This window comes from Periophthalmus magnuspinnatus, chromosome 13 (genome assembly GCF_009829125.3).
Source record: "Periophthalmus magnuspinnatus isolate fPerMag1 chromosome 13, fPerMag1.2.pri, whole genome shotgun sequence".
NCBI lineage: Eukaryota > Metazoa > Chordata > Actinopteri > Gobiiformes > Gobiidae > Periophthalmus > Periophthalmus magnuspinnatus.
Window position 1 is genome coordinate 14,839,363 of NC_047138.1, and position 16,635 is coordinate 14,855,997.

Here is a 16,635-nt window from a genome sequence, read left to right on the forward strand (position 1 = left end):
TTTATTTGGGAAATTAATGTTTCTGAGATTTGATTTTTTTTTTTTAATTAATTCAACATTTAAATAGATCCTAACCAAGTTCATGTTGAAGTCTGTCCATTCATATTCATATCTTTATTATATGTCTATAGATAGAAGTTCAAACTGCAAATACATAAATGGACTTTTTTCAGTATTTGAGCACACGACTCTGTTAATGTATAAAGTGCTGTTATGGTCATGAGGTTCTAAAGATTACCCAGATTCAGTTTGCTGACTCACGGCTTACATAAACCCAAACTCATCAGCAACTTACTCCCAACCTAAAATGGCCCACACCCCCACACTGGGAGACGTTGAAATCAAACGTGATTGATAGCACAACAATGCGATATGAGGATTTTTTGGCAGCACTTGTTTTCTCTTGCCATCAATGGTTATCTGACGTTTTACAGCTGCAGGCTCAGTGTTATGAGATTGTGAAACAGCCCCGTGCACACAGGGAGGAGTGGTGACAATACTTCCAGAGGATTATAGGCTACTATATCTCACTACAACTCAGTCTTTGGCTCGCACTTTACCCCACAACACCGCCAAGGTAAGACTCCATCTACAGAATGGCATTTTCATATAAAAAAATCGCGTTAAATTTGTTTTGTTATAACTTATGTGAAATGCGCTTGGAAAATACATTGTTACGGTGTTAAAAGTTTACTATGTGAGTTACTATTGGTCTGTCAAATATCATGATTATGCTTGTTTTGGTCACATGTTTGCATGTTCTACATAACTTCAATTTAAATTTCATTTCAATCACAGAAATGTAGTAATCGAAAATGCATTTAATTACCTTCTATTCAGAATATGTGTGATCTTGTTTTGCAACTTAAAACCTTCAACCTCAAAACCTTTTTATTTTGAGTTCAATGAGTCAAATAAACCATAATTTCAATGAATGCAGTAGTCCTACATGGATGTACCTCTTATAGGCAATATAAAGATACGTGTTCTTGAATTGTTAATCAAAATTATCATCTGTCTCAATGAAATGTAATATTAAAAAGTGCTATATCAGATTTGTTTTTAATGTGAAAAACTGAACCCTTTCATTCACCGTATATATCATAGCATTCAAGTACTTCTTATAGATTATACCAACTACACCACAGATAATAACCTTCAAACAGAGTCATAAATGAAGACTTTAGAAGGCGAAGTAATTTGTTTCTCTTTTTTTTTCAAAGTCTTTAGCAACAATGCTATCATCCAATGGGTGAAAATGTATTTAGTTTTCATTTTGTACATTACACCACTTCCAGCTTAATTGACTGATCTGGTAAAAAAAAAAAAAAAAAAAAAAAAAGTTAATAGTTATTTCTTCTTTACCTTATGCAATCCAACTTCCAAGCATTCTAAACAGTGAATGTATAAGCGCTTTTCACAACTTTCATAGACCAGAACATAATTTTGCACAGTAATGTTATCAACAACTTGCATGCTAACACACGTTCCTGTTATTACAGACATTAAAATGCATCATAATTATATGCAGACAGCACGCAGCGGTCTAATTTTAACCCTATGAGCTGCTTATAAAGTATATCTGTACTGGGGCAAGACAAAGTTTACTCAAATACATGGAACACAATGGGTACAGGTCCTTTACTTTTTGTCGTAGTACCAAGGCAAGTCAAGTTTATTTGTATAGCACAATTGGTACAGAAAGTAATTCAAAGTGCTTTGCACAGTAAGAACGACATTAAAATAGCAATACAACAAATACAAAACATAAATAATTACAAATAATAATTGTAAAATTAACATTAAAAGAGAAGAGTGCAGAATAAAAACATTTTCAGTCTTCTACACAGCTAAACAGTGAGCAAGCCGTTACTATCCTACTGGAGACAAATACATGGATAAGTCTGTCCAAGTCTGGTTTTGACAGTTTACCTTTGATTTTTCGCAATGTTTTTAGATGGCAAAAAGCTGCAGATGTTATTGATTTGATGTGGCTGTTAAAGTTCAAGTCTGAGTCTATTATTACCCCTAGATTTCTAGCCTGATTTGAAGGTTTTAGAGAGAGAAACACTGGAGGTAACTGCTGACACTTTCTCTATGTTTCTGTGGGCCAAAGACGATGACTTCAGTCTTGTCTGAGTTTAGCTGGAGAAAGCTGTGGTGCATCCACACACTGATCTGTTGGATACAGTGGCAGAGTGAATCCACTGGTCCATATTCACCTGCACAATAACTATCTGGCTCATTCACTGAGACTAGTCTAGAGCATGGATTTTAAGACAAAATTGCAAATGAGTGAAATGATTTTCTGCCCAATTTTCTGCCTATTGCTACAGGTCAATAATATTTAATACAGATGGGGGGCAGCTAAAATCTATATAGATAAAATGCAGATACATTTTGTAATGCAGTGAGTTCTTGGGTCTAGTCACTGAAAGAAATCATTAGGTTCAACATTTGTAAATTCAGAGATATTTAATGGCAAGGTGCAATTTAAAAAAAATAGGAAAAACTGGTTCTTGCCCCCATCTGGGATCACATTCTTGAATCTCAAAATCACCATAAAATGACTAACAAATATATAATCACATAATATTATAAACTTAACTAAAGTAGCAACATGCAGTTTATTACTGAGCCAAACTGTCAGTGTGAAAGAGGAGATGTAAGTAGATATAGCTGGAGTATTTTTAGAACAGTACTGGCAGCATTGGACAGAAGTTGGGAAGCTTAGGGGTATGTCTGCATGTGTTTTGTTGGCACAGCCGTATTTGGAATCAGTTTTTTGGTGAAATGTAAATGTGAAAACAGCTTTCTCGACGGTGCGTACAATAACTTTTCAGGTGTTTAAGTTGGATTTATGCTTTTTTTAAGAAAACGATTGTGAAAGAGTCATATTTTATGTTGTAATTATTGAGTTAGTTTAAGAATCTAAGGCAGGGGTGTCAAACACATTTTTACCGAGGGCCACATCAGGAAAATGGTCTCTCTGAAAGGGCCAGATGTAATGTAAAATAAATGTAACTACTTTTTAACTTGAACTTGTTCATAAACTTTCTGCATTTATTACTCATTCAATTTACAAATATTGCATATGTATTTCCATAGATGTAAAAAATATGGCTGTATAACTTGCTATCTATCTTGTGGGCCACATTAAATGACATGGCGGGCTTGAGTTTGACACATGTGATCTAAGGCATCCCCACAGACTATATATATTAATGGACATAGCTAATGTGCTAGCTGTCGTGTTCCAAATAGAGAGTCCAATTCACTTAAAGTTGAAAAATTGTCACCCCTCTCTCTGTAACTGCTGCAGTGAGCCTCATCATTCTGGTCTTCAAATGTTCATATTAACCCGCTCTACATGATCCTGGTATTTTTATTTCACTATTGTGTCTGGAAATTAAGATATGGACATTAATATCAGACAAATCAGGCGCCTTCTTTCCCTGAGGTCGCTCTTGCTAGCTTTAGTAACAAATTTGATTGATAGCCCTCTAGTTTAGCAGAGAGCGGGCAGGAAGGAGTGTTACCTTCAACAGTCTCACTCTTTGATTGCTAAGAGATGGAACTTGGCTCCAAATTCGCCCCTGTAACCGCTAGCCTCGATGAGCTTCATTTGACTTGAGTTGAACACTATGGGTGATGTTACTTCTTTATACAATCTATGGACATCCCCCATATACCAATACAAATAAAATGACTGCACATTATGGAAAATGTATTTGATAACTCTGTTCAAAGTTACCATGATGATATTAGAAGACTGATAATAGCACAAACCATTCATTGTAAATTTTAGCGCAATATATATCAGTTGGTACCTGATAATGCTTAAGTATGGTCAGTGCCTTCAGCAAACATTAGCAGGCATCAATGGTGGGTAGTTTAAGCAAAAAATTACGATTACTCATTACTCAAGTAGAAGTACTAAGACTAAGTAGTGGTAACAGTAAGACTACTATTCAAATTAAAATAGGTGTAAGAGTAACTGTCTGGATGTAAAATTTGATTTAAAGTTAATTTCATTAGAAGAATAAAACATTAAAGGTGCACTATGCAGCTTTTCTGAAGGAGTGTACCAGCAGTTTGCGATTGAGTTATTGCTTTGCCTGGAATTTTCCACGTGATTGCATTAAACATATATATCCTGAATTTATTTAGTTACAGATCTTTAAGAAATACGTTGAAAAAAACAAACAAAAAAAAAACAAAACTTTCTTACTCTTACTGTTACATCTTTTCTCCAAGGAGATAGATACTGTATATAACTGTGGAACATTTCAGGCAATAACATCTACATGGAGACAAGCAGGTACCCTCTAAGGTTACATGGAGTACCTTTAATCAGATATTTTCAAAGGAAAGACCAAAAAAAAGATCTTAAGAAGAATTTTGGCACTGGACTTACTCGCAGTGGAAACAGTAACCAGTCACTAACAAGGATTATCGATTATCATGGCCAAAATAATTGCGATTATCGATTGTATCACGGTAATTGTTGTTGCTGAGAGTTTAAAAATGTTCATGATATGAATAATTACAATTTTAATATCATGAATAGGTTCATATTTAAACAACTGTTGAAATATTGTACTTTGTTATGAGTGAAAACAACAGTGATCTAGAGAAGATCATCAGGAAGAAGTAGTTTTTTCTACACAATGGCGATTATCTTTGTTGGCGATTATCACAATTATATAAAAAGTGCCACAAACGATTATTGTCATCCTTTTAATCACGATAAACGATATTATTGTTTTACGTCCCATCCCTATCACTAACCAACACCTCTGGCACCCAAATTCAACAAAAAGAAGACGGTAAAACTAGATTTACTTTTTACTTTACTTAACACCTGAACGCTGTTTGTACTCTATTCTGTTTGATTCATTTCTGCTTTTCCTCCATAGAAAATGAAAGTGCTGGTAAACGGGCAGGGCAGGCACACATTTGGCTGTGGTTTGCCTTTGCCCGTTCTTCACAGGACATTAAACAGCACCACTCTGAGCCTCTCATTCTCCCCAATACCCTCCATCCACTCACACTCTCACACACTCACCTTGTTTTGTGTCTCTTAACGGGACTTTGGAGAGAAGCCTAATTGCCAGATTAATTTGACGGGTGCCTTTAACTCTTGTGTGACACTCGGGTAGCCATTTTGAAATGAAATATAAATCAGTTATACGGTTTGCAGCTGGTATAAATTCAATGTCACTATGATTGAGAACGGTGAAAATGGTTTGGAATGTGCGCATCATTTTGTGAGCCAATTTGGTAAAGATATAATTATTCAAAGATGAAGCTTTCTTAACAAAATAAACTAGTAACATTTAGATATTACCCAATTCAACTCACACCCAAACACTAAAGTGAAGAATCTACGGAATGTTGATTAATCCCAGATTTATTTGACTTACATAATGATTGAAAATACTAAGCAACTGATATGACGGGTGAGGACTACTGTATTGATAAGGTTTGAACAAAGAATCAGTGGCAAAATGTCATACAAGTATTTCTTTAGGGGCTAAGATTATGTTGCAATGGTGTATGGTACAGTATCGGTAATTGTATAGCTACTAGTATAGTAATAGTATAGTGCATTACAGGTATAGGTGTAGTGCAAGTATAGGTACTACATACAGGTATCTCAAAAATCAAGTTTAGGTATAGTGCAAGTAAAAATCAGTATAGGTATAGTGTAAGTATAGGTGCTATATACATGTACTACAATGTTACCCCAAAAAAACAAGTTTACAGTAAGTACTTCCTGTATCCAGTGGTAGAACGTAACAAAGTAAAAGTATTAAAGTAGGTATCTGTATTTCACTAAATTTTAAAGTGGGTATCTTTTATATTTAGTTAGTGGCAAAATGTCTTAGGAGCATTTCTTTAGGGGCTAAGATTATGTTGCAGTGGTGTATGGTACAGTATCGGTACTTGTATAGCTACTAGTATAGTAATAGTATAGTATAATATAGTGCATTATAGGTATAGGTCCAGTGCAAGTATAGGTACTACATACAGGTACCCCAAAAATCAAGTTTAGGTATAGTGCAAGTAAAAATCAGTATAGGTATAGTGTACATATAGGTGCTATATACAATTACTACAATGTTACCCCAAAAAAAACAAGTTTACAGTAAGTACTTCCTGTATCCAGTGGTAGAACGTAACGTAATTTAAAGTAAAAATATTAAAGTAGTATCTGTACTTCACTAAATTTTAAAGTGGGTATCTTTTACTTTGACTTCACTACGTCTGAGAGCAGGTATCTGCACTTTCTACTCCACTACATTTTGAACAGAACTGAAAAGTAAAAAAAAAAATAAAATAAAAAATACAGTTTGAGATCTGGTGAAAAGCCTGAGGGGTTTATTTTTAATATGAGTGTAGTCTGAGCAAACAAAAATATACAAATAAAAACAGCTAAAAAAAAATCAGTAGTTTCTGTTGAACAAAATTCAGCACAAATCTGTATCAAAATCAGTCCATTTGAAGCTTTATTAGAACCCAAAATCTGGGGTAAATGCTTTTATTTTTCAAGTTTACTTTTACTTAAGCAGTTTTTTCATGTCATATTTTACTTACTTGAGTATTACAAAACTGAGTACTTCCTTCCCCACTGCCTGTATCATAACTAGAGCTGGCAATTATAGCATAACAATACAATTCTATATGAAATGGCACTAAGAGATAATTAATATACTGCACATACTACTCAGTATTTTTTAGGAACCAAACACATAACAGTATTTCTTTTCTAAACCACTATCATCCATTTTAATCAAACTCAAAACAGCAAATATGTTAAATGTATTGAATAAACAAGTTGACTTTCTATAAACAAGCAGCAAAATTGTAGTACTTTCACATAATAATTTAGTAAAATATACCAAAAAATACTACCACCCACGATAAAGACACTGTAGGCTTTGTTCACTATACTGCTCTCAAATTCACTGATATGACTCCTTGCATGTTTTATTTGCTATTATTTTATGATTAGAATAACAAAAAGGCTACCATTACCATGTTTTATTATTTTTATTATTATTTAATTGATTTTTTGCAGAAACAAGCCTTCAAAAAATCTTGCTTGTTTGGTTTAATTTGATTAGCCTTCTTTCACGCTCTTTAATCCAGAGCACTGATTACACTATTCAAAAAAAACAACAAAAAAAAAAACCATCTACCATAGTAATTTCCTCCTTGTTGAGTGGCCTTTTTATTATTTACATGATTTAAGCGTATAGTATGTGGCTATATTCCGTCTATGTGTGATTTTGTGTGTCTTACCTCGCCGGTGGGACTCGTTGGGCGGTTTGGGGAGACCTTGGAGACCTTGCCTGTAGTCAGAGTGTTGTCATTACTGGGTGCTAATGATTTTGGCCTCTTTGTGTCCCTGTGTGCTGTTACTGTAGATGGGGAGGAGGCGTTTCTCGGGACTGGAGCTGGCCCTCATTGCCATGTTCGTTCTGATGACAGCTACCTCCATCGCCCTTATTATACTGTACGTCACCAACATAGGGAAGACCAAAAACGGTAAGTAGGTTACAGGGCTGTATTTCTATAAAACGAAAGATGAAAGAATTTATATTTAGAAATGACTCCCCTACATGACCCACAGGTTACAGAAATTCATTGTATCACTTAGTCAGAGGTGCTTGACTCACAGTGGTGCAGTGAGTTGGGTTTTCGCCCACCAGCTGGAGTGTTGTTGGGTCAAACCTTGCCCGACAGCATCACTTATTGTTGTAAAACTGGGCAAGACACTTTAATTCACATTGGCCATATTTCTCACAGCATAACAGATGTGGTAGAGTAGCCAAAAGTTTTACCCAAGCAAGAGAAATGTTACTTCAGAATAATATTACTCAAGTTGATGTACAAAGTAGTGGTCCAAAAAAAATGACTCCTCAAATAAGAGTAGTTTAAAGAGTGGCCTAACTAATAACTTGAAGTAAATGTAATTTAATTTATTTTGTATTTATGTAATTTAAAAAAACAAACAAACAAAAAAAACCATAATGCACAAAATCTGGTATTTTCAAAGGATAGATACAAAAATGAGAAAAAAAAACCCAAAACAAATTAATACCTGAAGTGCAAGAAACACAAATGTTCAAATCATTTCATATAGTCGACATAAAGCTTTTATCACTTGTAGAATTACTCACAGTGGGAAGAGTAACCAAATATTTTACCCCAAGTACTGATCCTCCAATGACTGCGCGGGGGCGTGGCTAGCTGGTCCCAGCATTCCATACCTTTGGAAGGTAGTACCTTCAGCAGCCTGCTTTGGACCCCTAAAATGGGTCGGTATGGATCGCTTTATGCATTGAAAAGACTCAGGGTCCACACCATATCAACCCTATGGAAACAAGGAGTACTGTTACTTCAATAAAAAATATTACTGAAGTAGGAGTAAAAGCATGCTGCTAGAAAAGTACTCTGAAAAGTGCAATTCCTTTAAAATGTTACTCAGGTAAATGTAATTGAGTAATTGTAACTTAGTACTATCCACCTCTGAGCATGATTAACTACATAGGCCTAATGAGATAGGCTACAATGAAAGAAAGGGGAGAGGGGGATAAAGAAAAAAAATTAACAATTTTCTAATTATTTTTGTGAAACCTTTTTTTTTTCCTTTCAATGTACATCCCTCAAAAATACTGGACAACTATAAAGGAAATAGAGTTTTAACAAACTTACTGAATGCTGCTAAAGGATTTGTTGCAAGATATATGTATATGCAACATTTAAGTTGCAACAGTTGTTGGTAAAAATAAGTAACATATCTTTAAAAACATAACATGTAATTTATTTGTTCTTCATTTTCACATGATAAAAAGTTCGGCTAAAGCAATTGCACCTTGTTTGCACCATTTTGAGCTAACACATTAGCAAACTAGCATACCATATGCAGAGTGTACAAGGCCAGCTAGCATTAGCAAGGTGAGTACAGCAGAGCACAGCAGTTACAGTCCAGCTGCATCACATATGTTTTAAAACTATTTTTGTTAATGCTAGACTGTCATTGGAATTTGCAATGTGTGGACTCACTCTTTGTGCTCAATTTTGTGGTCAAATGCAGAAATTGTGTTGTTCTCTCTTGGCAGAAAATACCAACCCCATTGTTCCTCAGTGTCCAAATATCCCCCTAGCTGAAAGAGTAGACTGCTACCCTGATGCCGGAGCCTCCAAGGTACAAATTATTGTTTTGTCTAAGAAAGCACACCACAGATGGAAAAAAAAACACACCCAATAACACGCTGCTTGATGTTAAAAATATCAAAAAATGTCTGTACATTTAAGCAAAAAAATCACAGATAGTCTAGCTAGCATACAATAAGGTTTATCTGTTGAGCACATTGGACTAAGGCATATTTTCAACTATTATTTGAAAGTAGGCTACTAAGTAAATGCATTCACAATTAGCCATTTTGAAATGTTAATAGCTCGAGTTAACGACGTGACAAGATTCTCAACTGGAGGACAAGTCAGAAATCTGGTAGAATTTTCCAGTCAAAATGCAAATGTTTCCTGGTTTATGGCTATAGCTCTGTAACTGCAGGACCTATCCACATGAATTAGCATGAAATTAGTACAACAACCAGTTTCTTCTTTATCAGCATGATACTGGTGTCACGATACAAAAATTTGAAACTCGACTTTGATACTAAGGAATAGACTCGCTACTCGATTCTGATACCGCAGTGATAATACAAACACTCAATAGAATATAATTTTCAACACTAAATCATAGTAGTTTATTTTAAATTAACATGTGGCCTTATATCTGTTAATCCCTCAGTCGATTACTATGAGTTTCGATATTTTTGACAACCTTACATCATAATCAAAAGTAAAATGTATTTATTGTACATTCAGAAACTAATGCTGGTGCCATTTTGAGCCCCAGTGGTGTTAGAGAAAGCCCCAGGGTCTAAACATGGCCGCCCATTGAAGTCAATGGGCTGTGCTAAATGGCGCATCTTGTGAGTCCTGCCCTGCCCATGGACCATGCACAGTTGAGCTACCCCCCATGAGATTTTGCGTGACAAGAGCGAGCAAAGTGGAGCGGCCACGAAGGAGGCTTGGGAATAATAAATAAATTACAAATTATAAATAATAATGTTTATGCTTCCAGGGCGCTTTTTTCTGTTTCTTGTGTTGGTTTCTGTTCTGTTGTATGAAGAACAGGCGCAAAGGTTTAGCAATCGTTCTGTAGATTTTTATTGTACAGTTGGGTTAAAGGCAGCGTACAGCAAAATTCAAAGCAGAATCAAATGCAAAGTCTATACAGAGTCAAATGTAGAGTCCAACAAATTGAGATTACATCAGTTTTTTAAATCCTCCCAGAGTGGATGTCATGCACCCTGTATGAAAGAAGCTATTGTGAAGAAGTGCGAAATGTGACCTTAGCCAAAATGTAATGTTATGTCACAGTTTTCTGTGATTACATGACATATATATGGGAAACAAAACATTTTGTAAGCAATGTTATATATTTGTATATTGTTTATTGTATATTGTTCTAAACCTGTGGCCCATTCAGTTGGGCTCGTTTGCATCAAACCCATGCTCATTCATGTCGTACCACGTGGCCAACCAATCAGCGCTTGAGTTTAGCTAGAGTAGACATAAAGCGTAGCTGAAGCTAATGATTAAAAAGCACTTTTTAAGACAACAGAGAGATTGTGAGCTGAGAAAAAGGTTATGTTTTTTACCTATGAAAATAGGTAAAAATTGCCACAAAATTTGATCTTTGTGAAAGTTGTAAACTGTCGGTCCCTGTCTGTCAAACATGAGCGGTTTTGTGGGCTCGAGGGATTTTTTTGTTGTAGAGGGAGTGGCCACTAATCCAACTTGAGACACGTATAAGATAGCAATACCCTATCCAGTCATTTTAATAGATCCATACGTTAGAGTCAACAGTTGAAATATGCTTAAGCCATAGGATTAACATGTTAAATTTGTGAAGCCAACTACTACTGAATTTCTTGCACATGCATACCAGTACATACGTTTTACATTCTACACTCAAAACAGTTTGCAATCCCCTTACATATTCCCGTATTAACGTCTTCATATTCTTTGACAGCAACAATGTGAGGCGCGTGGCTGCTGCTGGAGTCCTCTGGATGAGCGAAACGTCCCCTGGTGCTACTTCTCCACAAATCACGGATACACGGTGGAATCGGTGGATCAATCCAATCCTAATGGTAAACCCCTTATTCCCTTCATGCCCCCACAGCTCTTTGCCCAAACTAAAATATTTGACTTCTAGTTTTACTTAGCCTATTTTCTAAGTCAAACAATCGCTGTGTTCCATCAATCTTTCAGCCTCCACATCCAATCCCCCGCTCCCTACTTACTTCGCCGTGGGCATAACTTTCTGTGAAATATGACAAGGATGGCATATCAGAAAACATGATTGACTTTGCGGCATGCGGGCTTTCCCATTTCCCGCTTGATTTCACTGCATTGTTGGCAACGCGGTTATTGCGTAAAGAACAAAAATTCATTGGACAATTTTTATATATAAACGTTCACCCAACCCCGCGATCATAGCGTAACATCATCTTAAGGTGAAAAATGTATTGGCAAGGGCCTGTTTTGGTGTGGTAAAGGTGGTTAAATTGAAAAATGGGAACTGCTTAGAAGTGAGGAGAGAGCTATCAAAGATACTTTTGCACCATGTTAGTATTCAGTAGAGACTCCCAGCCACATAAATGAAAGACTTATATAATACTTAAATTGTCTTCAAATATTGTGCATATATCACTTGAGGCAGCTATGCAAATAAGAGGCATTTCCCTCCGAGCCCTTAATGCGCTTGGTCTCTCCAAGCATCAGGAATCCTTTGATCTGATTGGTGAACGAGACACAGGGGGATATGGATGTCTTCTAAAGATATTAATCTCATTTCAAGGGTTTCATTTGAAATCCTGTGGTAAGATGTTTATTGGCAGAATAAAGAATTGTTGCATTAGTCAAAATTTGTTTATGTATATGGTGGATCATATAGTTAATGCTTCCTTCTTATCATTGATGCATGTGTTGACAATGCCTTGAAATACATACAGTAAATGTCTGTCTCTTTGTGTCCTGTATAGGCTCCATTGTCATTATTACTATATATTTAAATTAGGGTTCATAGTTACTAATAATTCTTGATTAAGTTTTGGTTAATACTGTCTAATGGTGAGTTCACACCGTGGCTTCAAAATCATGCCAAACACCTCTAGTTAGATACATTTGAGGGCAGGCGCTTGAAACTCATGGACCCGCTCTGACGTCTGACGCCCATGGGTGCCACGTGAATGCTCAAGACACGCTATGCGAATGGCTGAAACACAATGCAAACTTGACGCCCCTGACACCGCAGACTGAATGCAGCATTGATCTTCTATGCCGTCTTCTGCATTTGAATCATTCATTAACCAGTACCATAATTATAAATCTAATCTGTGTATAGGACAGATTAGACTTATCATTTATTTAAAACAAAGTTATTTAAGATGAATTTTTGGTGAGGTTTATAATTTTACTTCCTGGATAGACGTGGACAGCTGATACGACAGACTTAGAGGTAATTCCAAAGCTGTTACAACCATAATGCTAGCAAGGGCTAAAACTCGTTATTTTGTTAAATGAGATACTATCCCACCAAACAAGTATACATTAGAAAAACATGAAAAGCTGTCATATTCACTTAAACCCAATTTTGAAATCTTGGCCTGCAGTACGCTGCTAGAGGATTATTTGATAAGAGAAACACACCCAGACACAAAAATAACCATAGCCTACCTACACTACCTACTACTCATAACACAAACTACAAATACAAATTTATACTTTTAAATATAATCTTATATTGTTTTGTTTTCTTTTTTCAGCATTGAAAGCAACTCTAAAAAGGATGGCAGCTCCATCTTTGTTTGGGGCAGATATTCAAGAGCTGGCATTTTATGCAGAAATGCAGACACCCAAGCGCCTTCATTTTAAGGTAAACGCTATGACATGGGAGGGATACAGTACAAATGTGATGGTGGTTTTCCATCATAAACATAATCTAGACACATGCTCTTTTATGGCACTAAAACTGTGGGGGGAAAGTGAATAGCTGTCATATCATGTTTGTTTAATAGTTAATATTTTACAGATGATGAAGAAGCAATATTACTATTATTACACTTTGAGCCCATTGCTAATAAAAAAAATAAAATAAATAAAAAATAAAATCTATCTTTTATATATAGCTTTTTCTGTGTTAATTTAAATATGAACTTCTAATGTTACACAGGGTTCACTTATACTTCATAACCTGTTGAGGTCTAAAATACAAGGATAGCAGAAAGGAATCTATTTTTTACAGGATTTATTTACAGAGGAAAGTTTGTTACCCACATAATCACATTAGAATTCAAATTGAAACTTCAGTTCAGTTGGGATGGCTGGTGCATTCATAGTCATATTCATGCACACATGAAAAACTCACAAATGCAGTACATCAGGGCTGCTATGATAAATCATGACTACTGTAAAAATAATTTTATGATAATCGTTATCTGGAGCATACAGAATCTAAAACACATCCAATAAGACTTTCTTATAACAAAGACATTGACAAGACAACATTGTTAACTCAAAATTAGCCATTTCAGATTTTGATCAATAATACACTTTATTCATAAATATCCGCTGTTCATTTGCCTTCAGTCACCATATTTTCACATAGGGCTAAGCAATAAATCACATCAATTAGGTTTGGCCCCCCTATGTTCTGGAGTTCCCCAGGGCTCTATTGTTGAGCCGACCCTGTTTTCTTTGAACCGTCGGCCGTTGAGTCAAATAAAAAAATAAAAACACGGGATACAATACCACTGTTACGCTGACGATACCCAAATTTATTGGTCCTCAAAAAATCACCACCAGTTTCCTGGCACCCCTGTTGAAATGCTCAGATGACATTAAGGCCCGGTTGGCTATGAATTTTCAAAATTCCAAAGCAGAAATTGTTTTTAAACCAACCAACAAACCTACAGCCACAAACTTGGCATCATCACTGATGAAGATTTTAAGTTTGCCAAGCAGATAAATGCCACAGTTAAATCCTTCGGCTATTGTCTAGACTCTAATGGAGTTTATCTTTTAGTGATTTGGTGCAGGTGATCCAGGGGATCTCTACACATCTTGACTACTGTAATGCACTGTTCACTGGTATGAGCCAAGCTAACCTCACGCTTACTGTTAGTCCAACATTCTGCAGCACATATTTTAAATGGCACACGGCTTAGAGAATCACACGTATTTTATCATCATTGCACTATATGTATGCAGTGTGTTAATTTATACTGTGCCTACTGAAAGGAGTTTTGGTCTTGCTAAAATGTGCTGAAATTAATTAATATCTCCCAGGCCTATTTCCACCTTTTTTTTTTTTTTTTGATGAAGTATTAAAAAAGTCTCAAATTACAATAGAAATAATTGTTTAACTTGTCAAATGATCAAATAATTAATCACTGGCTAGTCGCCTACTAAAATGATTGTTAGTTGCAGCCGTATTCTCCTTTTTATGTATTCTGAAACAAAACACATTTATAGCTACATTCATTACAACATCAAAATCCCACTTCACCGCAGTTCTTGGGACCAATAAGTGGACAAAAAATTGCCATTGAGTTCAGAATACAAACTCTGGTACATATGCAGCTCTGGCTCCACAGTGCTGAACGCTCTTTCTTCTCCTCAGATCTCCGACGCACAGAATAAGCGGTTCGAGGTCCCCCATGAGCACATCGCTGGGCTCAATGCTCAGCCATCCAGCCCCATCAGCGACACCATGGAGATCACACACAGCCCCTTCGGCATCACTGTGCGCAGAAAGGAGAATATGAAAGTCCTGTGAGTATAAGCCACGTCCACACGCAGCCTGTATGCTCGGGCTAAACGCAATGGAGAATTAGTGTGAAGATGAATGAGACAATAGACGTAGATAAGACAATGTTGGAGTTTGCCCTATGTTTAAACACGATTACTGGGTTTTAGATGGTGTTAAATAGTCTTATTAATATTTAGAGGAGATCATGGGGGGCAAGTTACTTAAAGGGACTGTATGTAGCCTGCATTCTGACTGGTTTAAAAAAAAAAGGAACTACAATTGTCAAATCGATCCTGGGTTGCCTGTGCCTTAACGTGCACATAGAAGACATACGTTTTTCTCATTCTTAGTATATGGCCATGTCTTATGTGAAAGCTGAGAGCCTAATGGTTCACTGCAGGTGCTGGGGGTCTGGCAGTGAGGATTCAGATCAGAGAGTCCTTTTAGGTTTACTTTAAACTAACTGGATTTCAGCATTGAAACTGGTAACCCAAAGCAGGCTCATTCTGCTCTCTGATTGGATAATTGTATGAAGAACCAAAGCACAAAATTATAAAATAAACAACTTGGCTATCATGTCCAGTGTTTTTGTAACTAAGAATAAATCAGCTTTAGAATTGTTATCAGTAAATGCTATATATGGTTTGAACATGCCCCTCACATTTGGGGACACAGATAGGTTATGTCTGTGAAATTTACATTCAGAATTTACATACTATTCCTTAAAAATAAATGATCAGGTTTAACATGTTTTGGACATCACTTTAGCATATTTTTTTGTAATCATTAAGCAAAACTATATCTTGCCCTCCCGTTCTGTGGGTGTTTACCACTTTCTAGAATTTGAAAGCCACATGTTAGGTGAAATAGCAATGTTTAAAAAAAAAATCACCATGTACTGCAATAAATATTAACTAGATAGCATAGCAATAAATAAACAAGCCATGGGACAATGAAGCCCTGTAATAGTATAGATATAATGACTCACGGTAAAGGTAAACAAACATGACCCGTGCCTATATATATATATAGCTATAACAAGCGCTAAATGGTACACTGATTTGTGTAGTACATGCTCTCATACAAATAGAAAGATATGACGTATATAAAACATGTTTCTGTCACTACATCCATCAAGTTGAACTGAAATAGCTGTTCGGTGGTTTCATAATGCAGCCTTCTACATATGTGTTTGTGCATCTGGAGAGATTAAGATCGATCTATACAGTCAGAACTGCAAGAACGAGCTTTATCTTCAATCAGCTATTTACAGGGTGCGTGTATTGAAATGGACACACAACATATTTTTTTGTTACCACTGCTCTGATAAACTGTATGAAGGTATTGCAGCAGACAGGCGAGATAGTCAACGATAAGTCTTCCCTGTGTTTTTGCCTACCCCTACACAGTACAAATACATGTGCCGGTGAATGGTTGCTTTTGTCCCTTCTAATACTACTGGTACTACTACTACTAATAATACAGCTTCAAATTATATTATTGCTACTACTATTACGGTACCAATAATATTCAATGCTGAATTATGGCTTTCAATTGGTTGAAATAACTTGTGAGAGTAACTAAATAAATAAAATAAATTGATAAAACGTTTATTTACAGTAACTGTGGCAACCGTTATGTCACATCTTACAGAATGGAAAATGCAATTTCCATTATTTTGTATTCAATGGTACCACGTTGACTTACCGGTAATTAGCTTTAAAGAGGGGGTCTTA

At 35.9% G+C, this 16,635-nt stretch overlaps 1 protein-coding gene across 1 annotated transcript in view; it reads left to right on the top strand.

Annotated features, from left to right (window-relative positions):
- The first annotated feature begins 470 nt into the window (after positions 1 to 470).
- si (sucrase-isomaltase (alpha-glucosidase)) overlaps positions 471 to 16,635 on the top strand; it is a 146,004-nt gene continuing 129,839 nt past the window's right edge. The window contains exons 1-6 of the mRNA XM_033976422.2: positions 471 to 577; positions 7,434 to 7,554; positions 9,132 to 9,217; positions 11,117 to 11,237; positions 12,915 to 13,024; positions 14,771 to 14,922. Of these exons, the coding sequence (XP_033832313.1) occupies positions 7,434 to 7,554; positions 9,132 to 9,217; positions 11,117 to 11,237; positions 12,915 to 13,024; positions 14,771 to 14,922 (590 nt within the window). The 5' untranslated portion in view covers positions 471 to 577. The remainder of the gene's footprint in view (positions 578 to 7,433; positions 7,555 to 9,131; positions 9,218 to 11,116; positions 11,238 to 12,914; positions 13,025 to 14,770; positions 14,923 to 16,635) is intronic.